The sequence below is a fragment of the Rhinolophus sinicus genome, linkage group LG11 (genome assembly GCF_036562045.2).
Source record: "Rhinolophus sinicus isolate RSC01 linkage group LG11, ASM3656204v1, whole genome shotgun sequence".
Taxonomy (NCBI): domain Eukaryota; kingdom Metazoa; phylum Chordata; class Mammalia; order Chiroptera; family Rhinolophidae; genus Rhinolophus; species Rhinolophus sinicus.
In genome coordinates, this window is record NC_133760.1 from 64307173 (window position 1) to 64325421 (window position 18249).

Sequence of the window (18249 nt, forward strand, 5' to 3'; positions counted from 1 at the left end):
ACAGACTGTAGGGTTGACCGAGTAAGAAGAAACTTAGCTATCACGATGACCTTAAAGTAACAGTAATTTATAATTAATAAACAAGAATAGCAGCGTATGCAACCTATTACAGTCTCAAGACAACACAGATAAAAGCCACCTTTCTGAAAATTATATAATTTCTACTACCTGTGAGTACCTGTTCAGTGTGGGAACGTTGATTGCAGTGTCGGTCGGCAGGGTGTGAAGCTAGAGTTCTTGTGCAGTTTGGGGTCCAGTTTGGAGAAGGGCACATTGCTTGTGTGGTATTGGGCCCAGTAATGTGTAATAACATCAATCTGGTCATGAGACAAGCCCAAATTACACGTCCCTCTACACAGTATCTGAGCAGTGTTCTTCACAAGTGTCAAGGTCGTAAAAGACAAGGAAAGCCTGAGGAACTCTCACAGAGGAGCCATGACAACTAAATGCAACATGGGATCCAGGACTGAATCCTGGAATAGACAAAGAACCCGAGGGGGGGGGGGGGATCTGAAGAAAGCCAAATAAAGTCTGTAATTGACTTACTACTAGTTAGTAAGGTAACATTGTTAACTTGTACTGGTTTTGATAATTCTATGGTGATTATCTCAGATGTTCCCATGAGGACAAAGAGGGTGAGGGATGTACAGGAACCTCCTGCTATTTTTGTCCCTTTTCTGTAAATCTAAAATGATTTCACAATACAAAAAAGGACTTTCATTTTGTCATGTGTGGACATTCTGCAAGAGCTTAGCGCTCAAGAATATATATAAAATCTCGACGGAGCCAAACTCTTCAGCATGTGTCTCTCCACACACACTTTTCTGTTCTAGCCATACTAAATCATCTGCTGTTTTTAATTAACTTCTTTTAGGAGAAGGGGAAAGGAATACAGTTTTTGTATGTATTCCAAAATATTTATAACCAACATAACAACTAGCTGTGTACGTCTCCCTTTATGAACACCTCATTTTGCAAAGTAGAACAGTGCAGTGACTCTCTTCCAGGGGTATTTGTGGTCTTTTGTCCCCTTCCACCACCACCAAACAGCCACCACTTGGAGATGCTCAATGGAATTTACTGTTGGTAATCCTGTTTTATTATTTCGCACTTTTCCACACTCAACATAAATTACACTCTGCCATATCAAAAACAAACTTCTTTTGTGCCCCACATACATGGTTAATTCACTCTTTTTCATCACTGTGTATAGATTTTCACTGTACGAATACCCAGTATTTATCCATTCTCCTCCTAGCAAGCATATTGAGAGTAGTTTTGTAGACAGAGTTTAACTCGTTTAAGTATTTACTTATTCAACAAAATCAGGGTTGTTTTAATGGTGGTTCATTTTCTGAGACCAAAGAGATCTCTACACTTTCTGAATTCCAGTAACACTATCTACAACTTTTAATGTAGCATTTGTGCCCTTCCATTGTAGCTCTTTTCCTTGTCTCTCTTTTGAGATGGAAAGCCACTTGAGGAGGTCGTTCCCCAAGGTGAATTACTCGGATAATAAGGAGTTCATTTTGTTGAGTGAATAAGTAAATACTTAAATGAATTACACTTTGTCTGCATACAGATCTTGGGTGTATTTGTGTGTATTCCCTTAGTTATACGGGGTTGCCTCCTGGGGACTTTTCTTTGTTAGAAAGATTTATGCAATGTGGGCAAGTGGCCACCGAGGTGGAAATGTGCAACATAAATAATGCCGAAAGCTTTATTTTGAGAAATTATATGCTAAGTTTGCAAGCAACACAGGTACAGGATTTTTGTGTTTACCATCCCAGGGGAAAGTTCGACAAAATCAGTCGTATTTTTACCTGCATTTGGCTTTACACAGCAGAAGGGAGCTCACTAATTTGTATTACAGCAGAACTCTTGCCTTTGTGCCTCACTCTTATTAGAAACTTAATATTTGCTTCTGATCAAATTTTGTATTTGTACGCAGAATGGAATTGCCCAAATTAGCTTTTTCTTTAAAATTATTTTATTTGGATGTTGAACTTCCTATGTATGCAAAACATTATTTAACAGGTTTCACAACGCTCTTGCCTATTTTATTTGACTTCTACAACAAGTTAGGCAGATATAAGCAGGGCTAGTAACATCCCACATTTGACAGCTTAGGAACACTGCACAGGAAGCTGCGGGAGGTTGGAGGGCCTGCTCAAGGTCACAGAACAGAACCAGAAACTAGATCTTTCAACCTGGTGCTGGCTCTGTCCGGACGTTAACGTTTCAATGCTGAAAATAATTGAAAGTATTAATCAAGACGTTATTGCTTTGCCAGCATTTTAATAGATAATTCAGTAACATAATACTCACTTGACAGTTCATCATAGTAATATGGGCAGTTTCTCATTAGTGTTAGTGGTAGATTAGTAAGTGCTCTCTTTGTTAGAAGGATTCAAAGAAAAGCTTAAAGCAAACATTGCAAAAGAGCAGGTCGTGACTGGCGTATATTTTAAAGGAAAGGAAAATCTTATAAGTGAAACTGATAGGACGGGGTGACACCGCCTAAAGTTAAAATATCTGAGAAGACAAATGACTTTTTGACAGCTTGCGACCTACAGATGAATTAAAACCTCTCGGTATATAGACTAGGGCAGTTGATCACTCAAATTGCAATTTTAAAAAATGCAGAAGGAGTACACTTAGAATATTGTCTTCATGTCAGAAATGCACTTTCATGCTTGAAAATGATAAAAAATTACAATCGATTCCTACAACTGTTCTGTTCATCTTTATTGATCAGGTGCAAGAAAGATAAATCGCAGCCCAAATAAGATTATAGTAAATGTTAGCATCGTCGCAAACTCTAGGTTGATAGAGAGCCATTCATCATCTCAAATGGTAACCTGTCCATTGCTCCAGCCACCCTGAGTCGGCTGTCTAATCACATACCTATTGATTTTATCTACATCCAGCAAACCTGGATGTGACTGTCACTGGACAACCCAGGTTGTTAAATGCAGAGGGGTCACTGGTGTGAAGAGGATTTCATTTTCATTTTCTCACCAACCAACAATGATTTATGAAAAAATAAACCACCCCAAGTCATGCATGTGAAACCTGAGTGATTAGGGAACAAAGGTGCACAAAAGACCACTGTGTTGCATTATGTTCTTTTGTACTGGGACGCATTTTGCAGGATATTTCATTGAGTCTGAAGGCACCTGGGCTTGGTCATTGAGGCCACCTGTTGCAGTAAGACAGGTGTCAAAGTAGCCAGCCAGAATGGATAATTTTTAATTTTGCTGCCTGAGGAAAAACGTTACTCTGCTATTACAACTTGATTTATATTGCTTACGTGTTCATTCACGTAATAGTGGAAACATTTTTTTTGTAAAAATTATGTAAATCCATCCCCTTGTCCTTACTGATTAATTGGTTATAAATGTTGATACTCTTGTGGTCACGTGGAGGTGATTGAACACATTCTACTCAATAAGGAATCCATCTTGAAGATAAAAATACGGTGTAAAGAGAAATGATCCTTTAATTTCCTAGGTTGAACACTGGAATAATAGGCAAATGTGATATGTGTGAATTTCATTATTTGATCTCAAGCAGTCCTTTGATCTTGTAGGGGTAGATTCCAAATAAAGGAGGTCTAAATAATCCTTCAAAAAATACGTGAGGAATTTTCTCAGAAGGATAAGATAATGATGAATTATAAGTATGAAAGTTTACTCTATAATTATGACTTGTAAACCAACAACTGTACTATTATTTAAGTGGATACTTCTGCATGTATTTTTATAAGTACCCGTACCACTTATGCAAGACATCTTTCTTCTCCTGCTTGAGTGGCTTAAACAAAATCTTACATAGTTTTTTTTTTACCATTGTACATCTTGCATGCGTTTTGTCCTCTTGGAAAGTGAACAAACTCTACCATCGATCTATATCCACAGAGCTCCGAGTTCTACAAAGTCACCACTGAACAGTACCAGAAAGCTGCTGAAGAGGTGGAAGCAAAGTTCAAGTAAGTTTTTAATAGTATTATCAGTATTTACTCTTCTTGACAAGATGAAAGTACAACTTTATTGCATTTTGGACAGAGGATAGTTACGTAGCTCTCTGGAAAGCATGGAAGGAGTTTTCATCGGTTGAGATGGATCCATGTTATCTGCTATAGTGGAAGTCAAAGGCAAGGCAAAGATACTTGGTGAAAGTTTGTTCCCACTCGATTTTATGAACTAAGGGGACATTGAAAGCAGTAATACTAGAGTTTTCATTTGGAATAGTACGTAAGATAGGAGGCCCTTGTTTATGAAGGGCATGTTAAATTGCTACCTCTATTAATAGAAACATAGAAACCACTCACTTTTGTGTAATAAAATGATGGACGTGTCCAAATTGGGGAATCCTCCTTGCTCATGTTTAAGCGGTTTTCATTTCTTCACATGTACCTTGAAAGCATTTAAATCTCAGCGTTTACCTGACCCTTGATTATGAAGGTGATGTTAAATTGCTGTGTCTGTTAATCCTTGAAATGTTTAAATGAAGGTTCTGTAATTGATGGATCAAAGTTTCCATGACCCACAGCCCTATCCTTTCCCTTTGCTGCCAGTGCTCACGTGAGGTAAGAAGACATCATTCAGAATCTTCCTGAGTGTATAAATAGCCCTATCGGGTAACCTCTGTTAGTGGCACATGTGCAAATTAGCCGAGCCAAAAAAAAGGTGTTGTGACAGATTTAGTTGAAAGATTCATTGGTCTCTGCCCTCCTTCCTCGTGCACATTTATAAGCATTTGATAAAATGATTAAACCCAAGGTGGAACCTTACTACTTTCTGCTATAGTGCAATTTTTGTGGTAATGAATATTAGTGTTATTTTAATGTTGATTGAAAAAAGTTTTGTGGTGTTTTTTTTTTAAAGATGGTTTGAGGTATATTTTTAAAACCTCCAGTCTTCGTTAATGAATTATTTCTTTAGGGGCAGCAGGAAGAGACCTTCTAAGAATGGGGCACATATCTTAAGAATTTAGCTACAGAATTGGATGTAGACTTGATTTTAAAAGATACTTTGCACATGTATTTTTATGATTTTATCTTTCCCTCTAAGGAGAAAGCAACATTTTTTTAAAACTTTGTCTCCGTACTTTGAGAATCTTTGACTTGGTACAGTGGGTATTTCTTCATTGTAAGAGAATAGCTATACAAATACCTGAAATTGGAGATAAATTGAAGGAAATTGATACTGAAATCATCAGAAAGAAAGTGATATTTTAGACACGGCTTGAAGAGTGTTGCTGGAAAGGAAAGCTATTCAGAAGAAAAATCATGTTCTGTAGTCAGTGGGTGACGAAATAGTCATGGTAATGTAAACTGAAGCATCGAAAATATAGTCAATAATAACACAGTTACGGTAATAACTAGGTATAGTGCCAGGTGGGTACTAGTCTAGTCAGGGGGATCACTTCGTGAAATATCAAACCACTATACTGTACACATGAAACTACTATAAAATCATATTGAATGTCAACTGTAATTGAAAAATTTTAGGAAATAGGGAAAAGGTGAAAGGGAATAAAATTTCCAGGTATAAAACAAGTCATGGGGATGTAATGTACACCCTAGGGAGTATAGTCAATACTATGGTAATAATTATGTATAGTGCCAAGTGAGTACTAGTCAGGAAGATCATTTTTTAAATTACACAAATGTCTAACCACTATGCTGTACACCTGAAATTAATATAAAATAATATTGAATATCAACTGTAATTGAAAAATTAAAAGGGGAGAGGACAAGGTGAAGGGGAATAAGAAGTCCAAATTTGCAGGTATAAAACAAATAAGTCATGGGAGTGTAATGTACAGCATGGGGAATATAGTCAATAATATTGTGATAACGTGGTACGGTGTCAGATGGTAGCTGGACTTACCATGGCGCTCACTTCTTTAGGTCTATAAATGTTGAATAACTAGGATGTAAAAGAAAAAAAAGAGCAATGGTTTGACTCAGAGAGACTAGTGCAAGAGAAAGTTGGAAAGGTCAGTAGGGTCATTCATTAGCTGTTTGGCTAAGAAATTAGTCTTCATTTAGCAAGACATCTGTGGAAGGTATTTGACCAGGTGAGAACCCTGATTTCTGTGGTCCTTTCGGAATATTAACCTGACAGCAGATGTGAGGTTTGAACATACTTCCAGAAGTACCATGCCTTAGGACTTCAACATATGATTTGGGGGGGGGCACAATTTAGCCCATAAACTTGGATAGAAGGGTCAGAGCAGAGTTTAGCAGACTGGAAAATTGGTGCAAGCTAGATTTTATAGAGAGAGGTAAGTCTGGTTTTAGCTGAGAGGAATCTGTCTTCTGACGCCCTGCCCAGCTGCCATGTCATTTAGCCTGGGCTAGCCTCCTGGAGAAGGAGAGGCTACATGGAGCACAAAAGTAAATGTCATGACCACTTACCTTCTCCAAGACAGCATGAACCTGTAGGTTAGACTTACTTTCAAGCAGAGCCTCAGCAGCATTACCTCTCTTACCTTTATAAGACGTTATTCTTTATTAGATCCTACAGGGTATAATAAAGAACTTGGTGTGGGGACAGAGCCAGGAGAGCAGTTTCCAGGCTCTCGGCCTCGCGTGGAAAGGTGCTGGCTCGGTTATTAGATGGTCATCGGCTGTGACTACTTGGCCATCCGCTGTTATCGGTTAGCCATTGGCCACTAATATAACTGCCATGGCTACTCTAGGGGGTGGGTTGGTTGGCGGAAAAGCTGACAGCAGATTGTGGAGTCTGCTTCCGGTGTCTCCAACTCAGCCACCAGTGAGAATATAATGGTCTGACTCCCCTATCTATGGCTACGTGGGTGTTCCTTTTTGGCCTCACCATATCCTGCGTTCTTGTGCGGGGAGCGGGACCAGAGACCCCACACGACACTTGGTATACTAAAGAGTTTGGCCTTTTCCATAGAGAGGTCAGGCCTTTGTGCCCAGCTTCTAAGGAGGTAACCTCTAAACCCTTGGAATTTCTCAACTGATAGAAGTGTCTCATTAGACATGATGGGCCTCTTGGGCCCTGTGGTATCAGCCCAGCCTCTGGGGTAGAGGTGCTGGAGACTCAATTCAACCACTGCCTATGATTGACAACCAGAGGCAGTCAATCAAGCAAGCCTATGCTGCCTATGTGATGAGGCCCAAATGAATCTGAAGGTTAGATGAGCTTCTCCGGTGGATCGTACTCTGTGCCTATTGTCACACATCGACACCAGGAGGACAGCACATCCTGAGGACAATGGAAACTGCATTTGGAACCCTCCCAGACAGACTCTGTCCTATATATGCTTTGGCTGATTCTCTATCATTTTCCATAATAAGTCATAGCTATGACTTCAATAGCTTTTAGCAAATAATAGTTCTTTTAGCGAATTATCCAAGTGTAGGGTGGCTTGGGGAACCTTTTGAACTTCCAAATGATATCAGAAATGAAGACAGTCTTGGGGACTCTGCCCTCAGACTTTGTAGTTTGGCTAACTCCAGTCCAAACTAAAACCCAGGCTTTATATACTGTGAAGGACTTTTAAGAGCTAGTTTTTCAGAGAGTAGCTTTCATTATAGAATCCTTTTTTTTTTTCCTAGCTACTAGGACCTGCTAGACTAAGCTTCCTAGAATATTGTATTTTCATTTGCAGTGAGTTCATTAGTTTCTGTGACAGGGATAGTGCTTTGGCTATAAGAGAAGCTTTCCATCTTTGAAGGCAGAGATTACTTAGTGGAACTTTCTTTCTCCTTAGAAGTTTGGCCGTCTCAGATAATCATGACAGCTTCAGTCTTTTGCAAGGCAGTGTAGGTCTTTCTACTGCATGACAGTGGATCCTAGCAGTCGCTCTTGGGCAGCGAGCACTGCACAACTTAAGAGAAGGATTTAGTTAAATTTCTTTTTTTTTTTCCCCTGGTGGAGGGATTCATTTGGGTACACCTCAGTTACAGGAGGTGGAAGCTTTTTAAATGATAATTTTAAAGGTGATATTATATACCTGCTCGGGAGTCACACGAAATCACTGTAAAGGGAAAACGCTCAGAGCCTTTGAGTCGACGCATAATGAAGTCCGGTCGCATGGATGCATCCTGCCATGATAGCTAATGGGATTGTTTTAGGGATGCTTAAATATTAACTGACTTTTCAGTCCCTCAGTTTATAGTTTTGGCAGTAAACCATTAAACCATTAGATTTAATGGGATTTTTTTCCTACTTTATCAATACCTCGTTCGTTTGTAGAGCCCCTGTGTAACATGCCTTCTGCTGAGTTGTGAATATGCAGCTACGAAGGAGACAGGTAGCGTCTCACCAGCATGGAGTTCATCAGAGGAGAGCTAGAGGAAGACAGAATTTTAAAATAGAGCTTTTGAAAAATCCTAAGTTATCTCATCCTACTGTGATGGGATAATTGCGTCCCCAATAAATACCAAGTTATTAAAATTGCTATTTAACTTTTTTTTTCCAGAGGAATAAAACAATTTGGAGATAAAGAATTTGTGCTGCTTATTTTCCTGCAATAACTTTTTCCCCACAATAACTTTAAAATTTTAGCTATAAAACTGAGTAAATCCAGCATTTTTTCACATGTAGTTTTTATTCAAAAGATAACCTTTCCTGTTCCCAATCCAATTAAAACAATCATTATTAACACTTCCTTCCACCTTTATCACCCTTTGTTATTATCTGTTAAATAGAGCAACTTGTGGTGCCAGTTCCTAGTTTATATGGTGCTAGTATCAGGATATAGCTCAGCTTACTGAAAATTATGTTGTGTATTAATCCTTATTTTCTACGATTATAGGTAGCACAGGTGTTTCACAAGGTTAAACGCTCAATAAATATGAGATTTTATTATTTTCATTAGATTGTATATAATATAGATAATACATATTGTTATATTATTATTTTATTATTATGTCCAACTCAAGTTATGAAACTATGCACCATAGGAGAAATTTCTTTGTTTGTTTTCAAATAAAATCTAAATGATGTTGAACCCCTTCCAAAAAAAAGAAAACATTAGAAAGAGTTCTTACCGTTAGGGAGCTCACAGTCCAGCCGGGAGACAGCATATAAAGCACTTGTGACAGGAGGTCACAGTAAGAGATGTGTCAAAGCGATACGGACAGAGGGCCACAGGGGCCCTATTTCTCAGTCAGCATCAGAATCAGATCTCTTAGGGTGGGTTAGAGCCAATATACCACACCTACCAGAAAGGAAATGTAGGTACCAGAGTACCATGTACACGAATGTTTTAAATTATAAAAACAAATATCAAGTAAATGTAAGGCAAATATCAAAGAAATATAGACTATTTTATAGGCAGTGTAAACCTTGGGAAGACAATGTAATCTCAAACAAATGAGAAGCATTTTATAGAAGATTGATATTTCCTTTTCATGCTGTTCTTTAAATAATGAAGTAGCCAGTTTCTACCTTCCATATGGGGGAGAAAACACACACATACACACACACACTTATATGTGAAGTGACATAGATGTGTTGAAAATATTTTTGGAATGCTTTCATTAGAGGTATATGAGGTGCAATCAAAAAATACGGTGAATGTTTAAAATTATATTTTTTTAAAGTATTACAGTAAAAGACACATTGCCATTAATCCCCATCACTTTGAACGTACTTATTGTTCATGCCACTTTTCTGAAGCAGTTCTGGAAATCCTCTTTCCTGAGTGTCTTTAGTTACGCTGTCGTGGCTGCCTCAATGTCCTGAATCGTTTGACTTTGGGGAAGAGCCAGAAGTCACACGGTGCCAGATCCAGTGAATAAGGTAGACGAGGATACACCATAATGTTTTTATGTGACAGAAATTGCTGTGCCAGAAGCGATGTGTAACACGGAGCCTTTCCATTGTGATCACAAAATACAGTGAATGCTGCTGCCGAGTGCCATCCAATGGAAAGGCAGGGATTTTCAATATGGGAAGCGGCACGTCAAATCTTAGTAACAGTGTGTGACAAGTTTCAACTTGTTCGATGCAGTCAGTCAGGTGTGAGCTATGGTTGAGAGAAGGTGTGTTTTAAAGTGTGCCGTAAATCATCCTCCATCATGACAACACTCCATGTCACACATCGCTTCTGGCACATGGCAATTTCTGTCAAATAAAAACATTACGGTGTGTCCTCATCCACCTTATTCACCAGATCTGCCACTGTGTGACTTCTGGTTCTTCCCCAAAGTCAGAATGATTCAGGACATCGACGCAGCCACGACAGCACAACTAAAGACACTCACGAAAGAGGACTTCCAGAACTGCTTCAGAAAGTGGCAAGAACTATGGGATAAGTGTGTTCAGAGTGAGAGGGATTAATGGCAATGTGTCTTTTACTGTAATTTTCTTTTTTTAATTCAAACATTCACCATATCTTTTAACCACACCTCGTAACTTTTCAACTTGGCTTCAGTGTCTTTGAAAGGTGGGGCCCTTGTAAAGGAGAATGATTTTGTGAAATCACATGTGAATAGTGGTAATACTCCTTTGTGTGCCACATTGTAGAAGAAGTTTTCACTTTTATCCTTGAACAAAGTGGTGAAAACCTGACTTACAAATTTCGGCTCATGGCAGAAGCCGAGGTTATCCTTATAATGTATTAAAAGATTAGTTACCCTATAGAAGAAGTTTAGGTATTTTAGAGTACCTGAGGAATGCTATGCAAAACACTTACAGGTGAAATGGGTTTTGTAAGTATTACTGTACCTGTATTCAAAGGTTTTCCTTTAACTTTAAAATTCTTTCGTTTTATTAAGGTTTCGCTTTGACTGACAGTACTGTTTCGTTTCTTTTTTGGGCGTGTGATTTTAATAGCTATACAGTACGTCCTCACTTAAGATCGTGGATAGGTTCTTGAAAACTGCGACTTTCAGCAAAACCTATAATGAAACCAGTTTTACCAACTAAGCTATTTGATATAAATAGGAGTTCAATTCCTACGGCCTATTTCTCTGGTCAACAAATTTCTAAAACTAAAAACAAAACCAAACTTTTAAATAAAGACCCCAAACACTTCTAATACTAAACATTTGAAATAAATATGACCTATATATACATTTAAGAAAGATTTGATAAAAACAAATAAGACAATGATTTTCCAACCCTTTTATCCCAGTTTTGGATTTCTTACCATAAGAAAGGCCAAGAGTGTGGGAGGCTGGAGCCTGTCCTGGTAGCTCAGGGTGAAGGTGAAACCCACCCTGGACAGGACACTCTTCCATGGCAGGGCCACTCACACCCTCCCACACTCACTCACTCGGGGGCAATACAGACACGCCAGTGAACCTCAAGTGCACATCTTCAGGATGTGGGAGGAAACTGGAGTCCCCTGAGAAAACTGCCACAGACATGGGGAAAACGTGCACATGAGACCACCTGTGGCCAGGAATCTTTTTTCTCATCGTTAGATTGTATTATTTTTAATTAGTATGTTATATATCATATATGATATATGTAATACATCGCTATATTATTGTATCGTGTCCAACTCAAGTTATAAAACTGGGTACCAAAGGAGAAATTTCTCTATTTGTATGGTTTCTATTATGTTTCTATTAAGTTCCCATTATAATGAAAAGACGTTGGAAGAGGTGCCGTTTTTTGAGGGCCAGCTGTACCACAAATGAGTTAGTAAAGCTGAGGGTGACATGCCAACGGTATCAGCAGGTGTTTCTCACGTTCTCTGTAATTATACACGTGGATCACGGACAGTTTGAAGCAACGGCGTTTAAAGATCCTGCTTAATTGGCTGTAAAATAATTAAATAAGGTTTTGACTGGCAAATTAATAATTCTGTTAGATACGTAAGCTGCTGTGCCTGAATGTCAGTGCGACTTTAATTTGGAAATATTAGATTAATAGAACTAATTGTACTTGAGGTACAGAGTTTACTCTGATTAATCGCCTTAAAACTCTCCTAGAAGTTTTAGTCAAGTAAATTTATGTTACTTGCCTTTATGCTTAAACTTTTAATTAAAACTTGGTTCAAAAGTTTGAGCGTTTCAGTGGTGCTACACTTCTTTCCAGTTTCTCCAAAGTGGAGCTCCTGCAATTTTTCAGTGACTCCAGCTGCCTTATTGAATATCGTGCCTTATCAAAAGGATAAAAATTATATACTGTTGTGCATGTATTTGTATCTGCAACTGACAGGGGACCCTGCATATCGTCTCTTAACACTTACTGAGTCTGCTCACAGCCTACCTCAGCGCTGCATGAATGGCTGTGATATCCCAAATGTACATGATAAATGTTTTCTCTCTGATTCTCATTGATCAATTTCTAAATGATCAAATGGTTTATCTCTGTAAGACACTAATTCACATCGATCAAATTCTAAATGACTGAGTTGACTTGGTTTCTGCTGAACACAAATTGTATTAAAACAACATTACTTGAACAGGCTGCCTTTTCTAATGCTGGAGTTATGTTACCAGCAGTTACATTATAACCAGAGTTATTGTATTATAAAGATGTCTCCTTCATAATGAAAAGTTTACACAAGAAGAAAAGAATGCGATATTACAGGAAGAACAGGGCTTTGGGCAAGGATTTGGGCTTTTACTAACTAATTAAATTCTACATTTGTATTGGGCCTTTCTTCCCCCATTTTTAATTTGAAAGGCTGTGAGCAGGAAATATAGCAGCTGCAGTGGTGAAATTTTATTCCCTATGGTCCTTGGAACCAAGTAATATCTTGATTATTTAGTAAGAGTCTTCATCATTGAAGAAGCAAAATTCTAGATAAAGTAAATCTATCTCTACCCTTTGTGCATAAGCTCTGTTACAATGGCCTGTTTATTAGTTTGGGGCACTTTGTTGTATTTTGTTTTTTAAACATCAGCTCACCTTTGCCAGCTTTCACGGTATTTCATGTACCCTCTAGAGTCTGTCCTATAGTGTCGCCAGAGGAAGATTTCAATTCTAAAATCGAAAAACAATATTGATGAGCGAAGAATGTACTTTGTATATGAAGCTAATGGCAACTGCACATTGGTCTGAAACAGTCTTGGTTATTGAGAACACCCAGTTCCTCAGGCAGGTTATTTATTCCTCTTCTGACTTGTCTCTTCCATCTGTAAAATGTAAATTGTAACTGCCATTCTCTTCAGGGCATTCAAGCTCAGAAAGTTTAAAAGTTAGAAAAGAAAGACAGGTGTCATTGATCCTCATCTAAGAAATGGTCTAAAGTAGTGGTTTCATGCGATTCTAAGACACTGGCTGCCATTTTAGGAATGTTCTAGATGGTGTGGCAGCCCCTTCTGTACCTCACTGGAGAGTGTGTAGAGAGTAGGCTGCCATGTCTCAAGCTGTGACCCTGTCTCCTTCCATGTTCCCCACATCCCATCCACCTCCAGCAACAAATTAGTTCTAAGGAGAGTGAGACCTGTTCTGGAACATACCTACTTTGGACAATATTTCTTACCATAGGTGTGTTTAATTGGCTCGAGTTGTGAAGAAACCTTAGGCAATTAATGCTTTTTAAGATTGGAGCCTTTCTGATCAGATCTGTCCAGTTAGTTGTTGCTTTTTATTCCTCGGGTTGGATCCCTAGACCTAGTCTACCTACTATTTTCAAAGGTAACATGCCAAGAAACTTTACCATCACTTGGGAATTAAGTTTCCATCTACAGCATTTCTCTACTTCCTGCCTATCTTTCCCAGCATTCCACTCAATCCAGAGGTGTCTGCAGAAAGGGGCAAGGTTGGCTGGAACATAGGGCGCAAAAGGGCAAGAACTGGGGTTCCTCATGTCACAAAAAAGGACGCACCCGGGAGCCATCGCGTGAATATCTGCGGTTGGTCACAGTGCCAGTTTCCCTGTGGAAACCTGCTCGTCACTTCAGCAGTATGTAAAGGAACCTCAAGTGGTGACACACGCCACCACTTGGGTACAGATTAGCCACGTCCTAGCATAAATCCATGACCTAGAATTCTCTTCTCTGTCTCAACCATGGCAGTCGAGTTTCTTTAAGTTGCTCTGGGCATTTTCTTTAACATAATCTATTTGTACTATGTACATGTAAATTATCCAAAACACTCTTGTTGCAGCCTTTGGGTTTGTGCCCATAAGCACCTGAATTCATGATTTGTTCTGTGTGAGATAACAAATCGTTCTATTTCCCCTCCAGGAACATTAGCATTGAACTTTCTTCTTTAATCAATACAATCCATTAAGAATCTAGCATACCCTACTTGGTTATATGAAATATTAATTGCACAGTGTTAGTTAGATAAATGCAGACTCTGCCAAAATGATGGCTTGTTTCTTTCCTTGTATCATCATGTTTTAAGAGAACATTTTTGAGTTCCAGGGTGCGTGGAATTTTGGAATTTGTTTATTGATCCTTGCTTATTTGAATAATTATCTAACTCCACAGCTCATGGTTCCTAAAAGGTATTTCTAACTGGGACTGCTAAGTTTTTTTTTCCTCTTGCTGATTCTTAATAGTGTTCATTTACATTTTTTTCTTTTAATTTTTTTTTTTAACTTTGATTTATTTTAAGTGCGTTTTTCCAGGACCCATCAGCTCCAAGTCAAGTAGTTGTTTCAATCTAGTCACGGAGGGCACAGCTCACAGTGACCCATGTGGGGATCGAACCCTCAACCTTGTTGTTAAGAGCTCGCGCTCTTAACCAACTGAGCTCACCAGCCGCCCCTTCATTTACTTTTTAAAGGATCCAGTTGGAAATAATTTCTTTGACTTTTTTTTTTCCTTTGATGTTTTCAAAGATGAGAAAAAATTCTTTTGCTGTTTTGAGTGCCACTGAACTACAGGTAGAAAGCTGGGAAGCTTACGGGGAGACCAATTAGAGTTACTTATTGTCTGACTGACCTGCCACATTTTAAAATGTCCAGGAAGACTTTAGGAGGTAGATTTTTAATCCTACCTTTGTGTCAGATTTACAAAGTTAACCATCTTAAGTCTTGAACATGGTTAAAAATTGTGTCAAAGAAGTTATCTGCACATATTACTCTCAGATTAGTCTCTGGGAAGTCGTATTCGTTCAGCCATACTGTGATACGTATCTCTTAGATTTTATCACTGCATGGATTGGTAAACCCATTCCAGATGCTTTCAGTGCTCCCTGCTTTCAACCAAATAATCCTCTTATAGGTGTATGTGATTGCCTATTCACTATGCCTGGGGTAAACCATGGTGCTAAAATTGCAACCAAACTTTCAGGATTATTGTATTTAAACATGTATTCCCATTGCTCGTTTGACTGTATAATTACCAAATCATCTCTCATGGTTTTAGTCTATAAGAATTCCTATGTCTGGCTCTTTTGATTTTTCTTAAGCAGTAATCATACAAAATATAAAAATTGATAACTTGGACCTTCTCATAATTTAAAAGTTCTGCTCATCTCAAGATACCATTAAGGAAATTTTAAAAATGGGCAAAAGACTTGAACAGACACTTCAAAGGAAAATAGAAGAATGGCCAAATTAACACATGAAAAAGTGCTAATAACGTTATTAGCTATCAGGGAAATGTAAATGTAAACCACTGGAATGGTGAAAATCAGAAAGACTGACCAGAATTCTCATGTTTTGTTGGTTGGGGTACAAAAAAACAGCAACGTCACTTTGGAAAAGTTTGTCAGTTGAATCTCAGAAACATTATGCTAAGCATAAAGAAGCCAGATACAAAACAATACCTATTGTGTGATTGCATTTATGTGAAGTTAAAAAAATAGGAAAAATTAGTTTATACTAATAAAAATCAGAAAGTAGTTGGTGGTGATAAGAGAGGGACTTGATTGGAAAGGGACACGTGAACTTTCTGAGGCGTTGCATTGTTTTCCGGATGGTAGTTACACAGGTCTATACAATTTTCACTACAATATGAACATTTAAGTTCGGTGTGTGTGTTTTTTTAAATGTTAATTATAGTTAAAACATCCTAAATTCATTGTTCATTAATTTTCAATAGGAAAAAATGCACCAAATATTGGGACTATTCAACTTCTAACTGTAATTTGTTCTAGGTAAAATAAGTTTCTTCAGTTTAATCCCAGTCTAAAGAAATTTATGATTTCTAATCCCATCCATAATCGAGTTTTTTCGTTAGAATGGGAATCCCTTAATCAGGGCTGTCCACTCAGTGTGTTTCCTTGCCACAGAAACAGGATTAGTCCTTGCTTCATTTTTCCTTTTAAGAGTGAGTCCTTTCCCCCCTTATTAAATGACGTTGGTCTACTATATTTTATCCTCCTTATTACATACAGTTTGGTGATAGGCCTGGTGGAGTTTTGAAAGTTAGTTTCGATAAAGGGGTTTTGAAGGGGGTGTTTGTAAATGAAACAGTTACACAGTAACACTGGTACTTTTTAATAGAGTAATCTTAGGCAGCCGTTCGTTCCTACTGTGTATGGAGTCCTGGCAGAATGCTTGAAAACGTGTAAAAGCCTGCATCTTGGCCCTTCCTTACATGTTGAAACGAAAGCACACATGTTCCCATGTTCAAGTGTCGCCAGGCATCCCTGACTTGCTCACATGGCTGCCAGAAGCTCTTCTCCGTATTTTCTCGTTCAGTGGCCAACAGTTACATGGCCGCGTTCCTTTTGGGAGCGTGTGCGTCTGAGGCTGGTAATCAGCTGCATCCCCTGGAAATTGATAGATGTGCTCATTAAGGGGAGTCCGTGCTCTTGGCTCCCTTCACAAGTCACCTCAGCCACCGTTTCTGGATGACGCTGGCAAGCAAGACGGTGCAGTGATGCATCTGGCTTTGTACTCCTTTTCAGGGACCCACACCTCCTTTTTCAGTATGTTAAACATGCTTTGTAGGGACCTTCCGAGCACAAAGACAGGTGTTTGCCAATGACAGTAGTAACACAAGAAAGACCAAGGGCTGCTGTCGTGTGGTGGGTTGTTTTTTGGGTTTGTTTTTAATGTGCTGCCATTTACTCTTCGTTTTGTTCTCTTGTGCTTCTGAGATTCTCCAAATGCCTATGTATCTGTGAGGCAGATCCATGTATGGAGACTCTGAAGTCTACCAGCCTGCCACCGGCATGGATCTCAACAACGGCTGCCTGTGTGAGAGGCACGTTCAGCGTGGGTTATGAGGGGGCTTTTGAAGGTACTAGCGTACAGACACCTGTTCCTGCTTTCAGGATGGAAAACGAATTGCCAGTTACCGTGCACATGTTCAGACATGACATTTCAGATGGTAGAAGCTTGCTCAGCCTGCTTTATGCAGGGCCCCCAACTAGGAAACCGTCAGCTCTGAAAAAGGGGTGCGCTGGGGAGGAGGGGACGAGAGGAGGAGAGATTGCACCTCGATCCCTTTGTTCTGTGCTTGTGCAAGCTGTGGGTTGGCGGTCAGTGCGTCTCACCTTTGTGTCCCCAGCAGAGCTCTTGAACAAGATGAAGTGACCAAAGCCGGGTGCCCACGCGTCATCGCCGTCTCATTACTTTGCAAGCTGCACACCACCATCAGGCTTCACTGCTTTACGTTCCTGCTCCTCCACTACCACTCATTTGGTGCTACCCGTAATTAGCCGGTTCTTTTCTTGCCATGATATGTGTCTCCAATACAGAAGATGCCCGTGTACAGCAGAAAATAACATTGCTGGGTGTAGAATGCATCTTTTCAGACATCCTGGTTAGTTGACAGGAAGCAGGAATCCGATGTTTTGTCACCGCTTAAATCATTTGTGGTTTGGATTGGTTTGGTTAGTTGAGTGTTGGTGTGGGGGTACTTTTGAAGTCTTTGAATTGGAGAAACTGCTAGATTTTGCCAGAAGACCAATTGCATCGACTCCCCTGTCCTGGGAGTTCTTTTCAACGAGTGGCTTCTGACACACTGTCCTCCTTTGTTTGGTTTCTTCACCAGTGAAGAGCTCAATGACGCATATTTATTTCTAAAGGTATTAATGTGACAGCCTTGCCTTGGAGAACTTAACCGTCCTCAGCATCAACACAGCTATCCACCCAGGGTCTCTGACGCCCATGCTCTGTGGGCCTTGGAAATACAGAAATGTAAGTCTGAGTTCCTGCTCTCAGTGGTGTTACACTTGTTGAGATCATTAGCTGTGCTGTAGAGGTGTCAAAACCTCAGGCAGGAATTACACCTTTAACACTCTCCAGGTGGTTTTTGTAAACTGGAAATGTAGAGATGAAGTAGGCATGATGTGTAGTATCATAGGAGACAGACTAATACAGAAGTGACTCAAATGCGGTAAATGCTAATATACAGGTGAAAACAAAATGCTGGAGGGCTAAGGAGCGGTGTCT

At 39.3% G+C, this 18249-nt stretch overlaps 1 protein-coding gene across 6 annotated transcripts in view; it reads left to right on the forward strand.

Annotated features, from left to right (window-relative positions):
* Positions 1-18249, forward strand: part of CHCHD3 (coiled-coil-helix-coiled-coil-helix domain containing 3) — a 250368-nt gene that overhangs the window by 192744 nt on the left and 39375 nt on the right. For all 6 annotated transcript variants that reach the window (XM_019751017.2, XM_074315354.1, XM_074315355.1 and 3 more), the window contains one exon: positions 3921-3991. In XM_019751017.2, coding sequence (XP_019606576.1) covers positions 3921-3991 — 71 coding nt within the window. The remainder of the gene's footprint in view (positions 1-3920; positions 3992-18249) is intronic.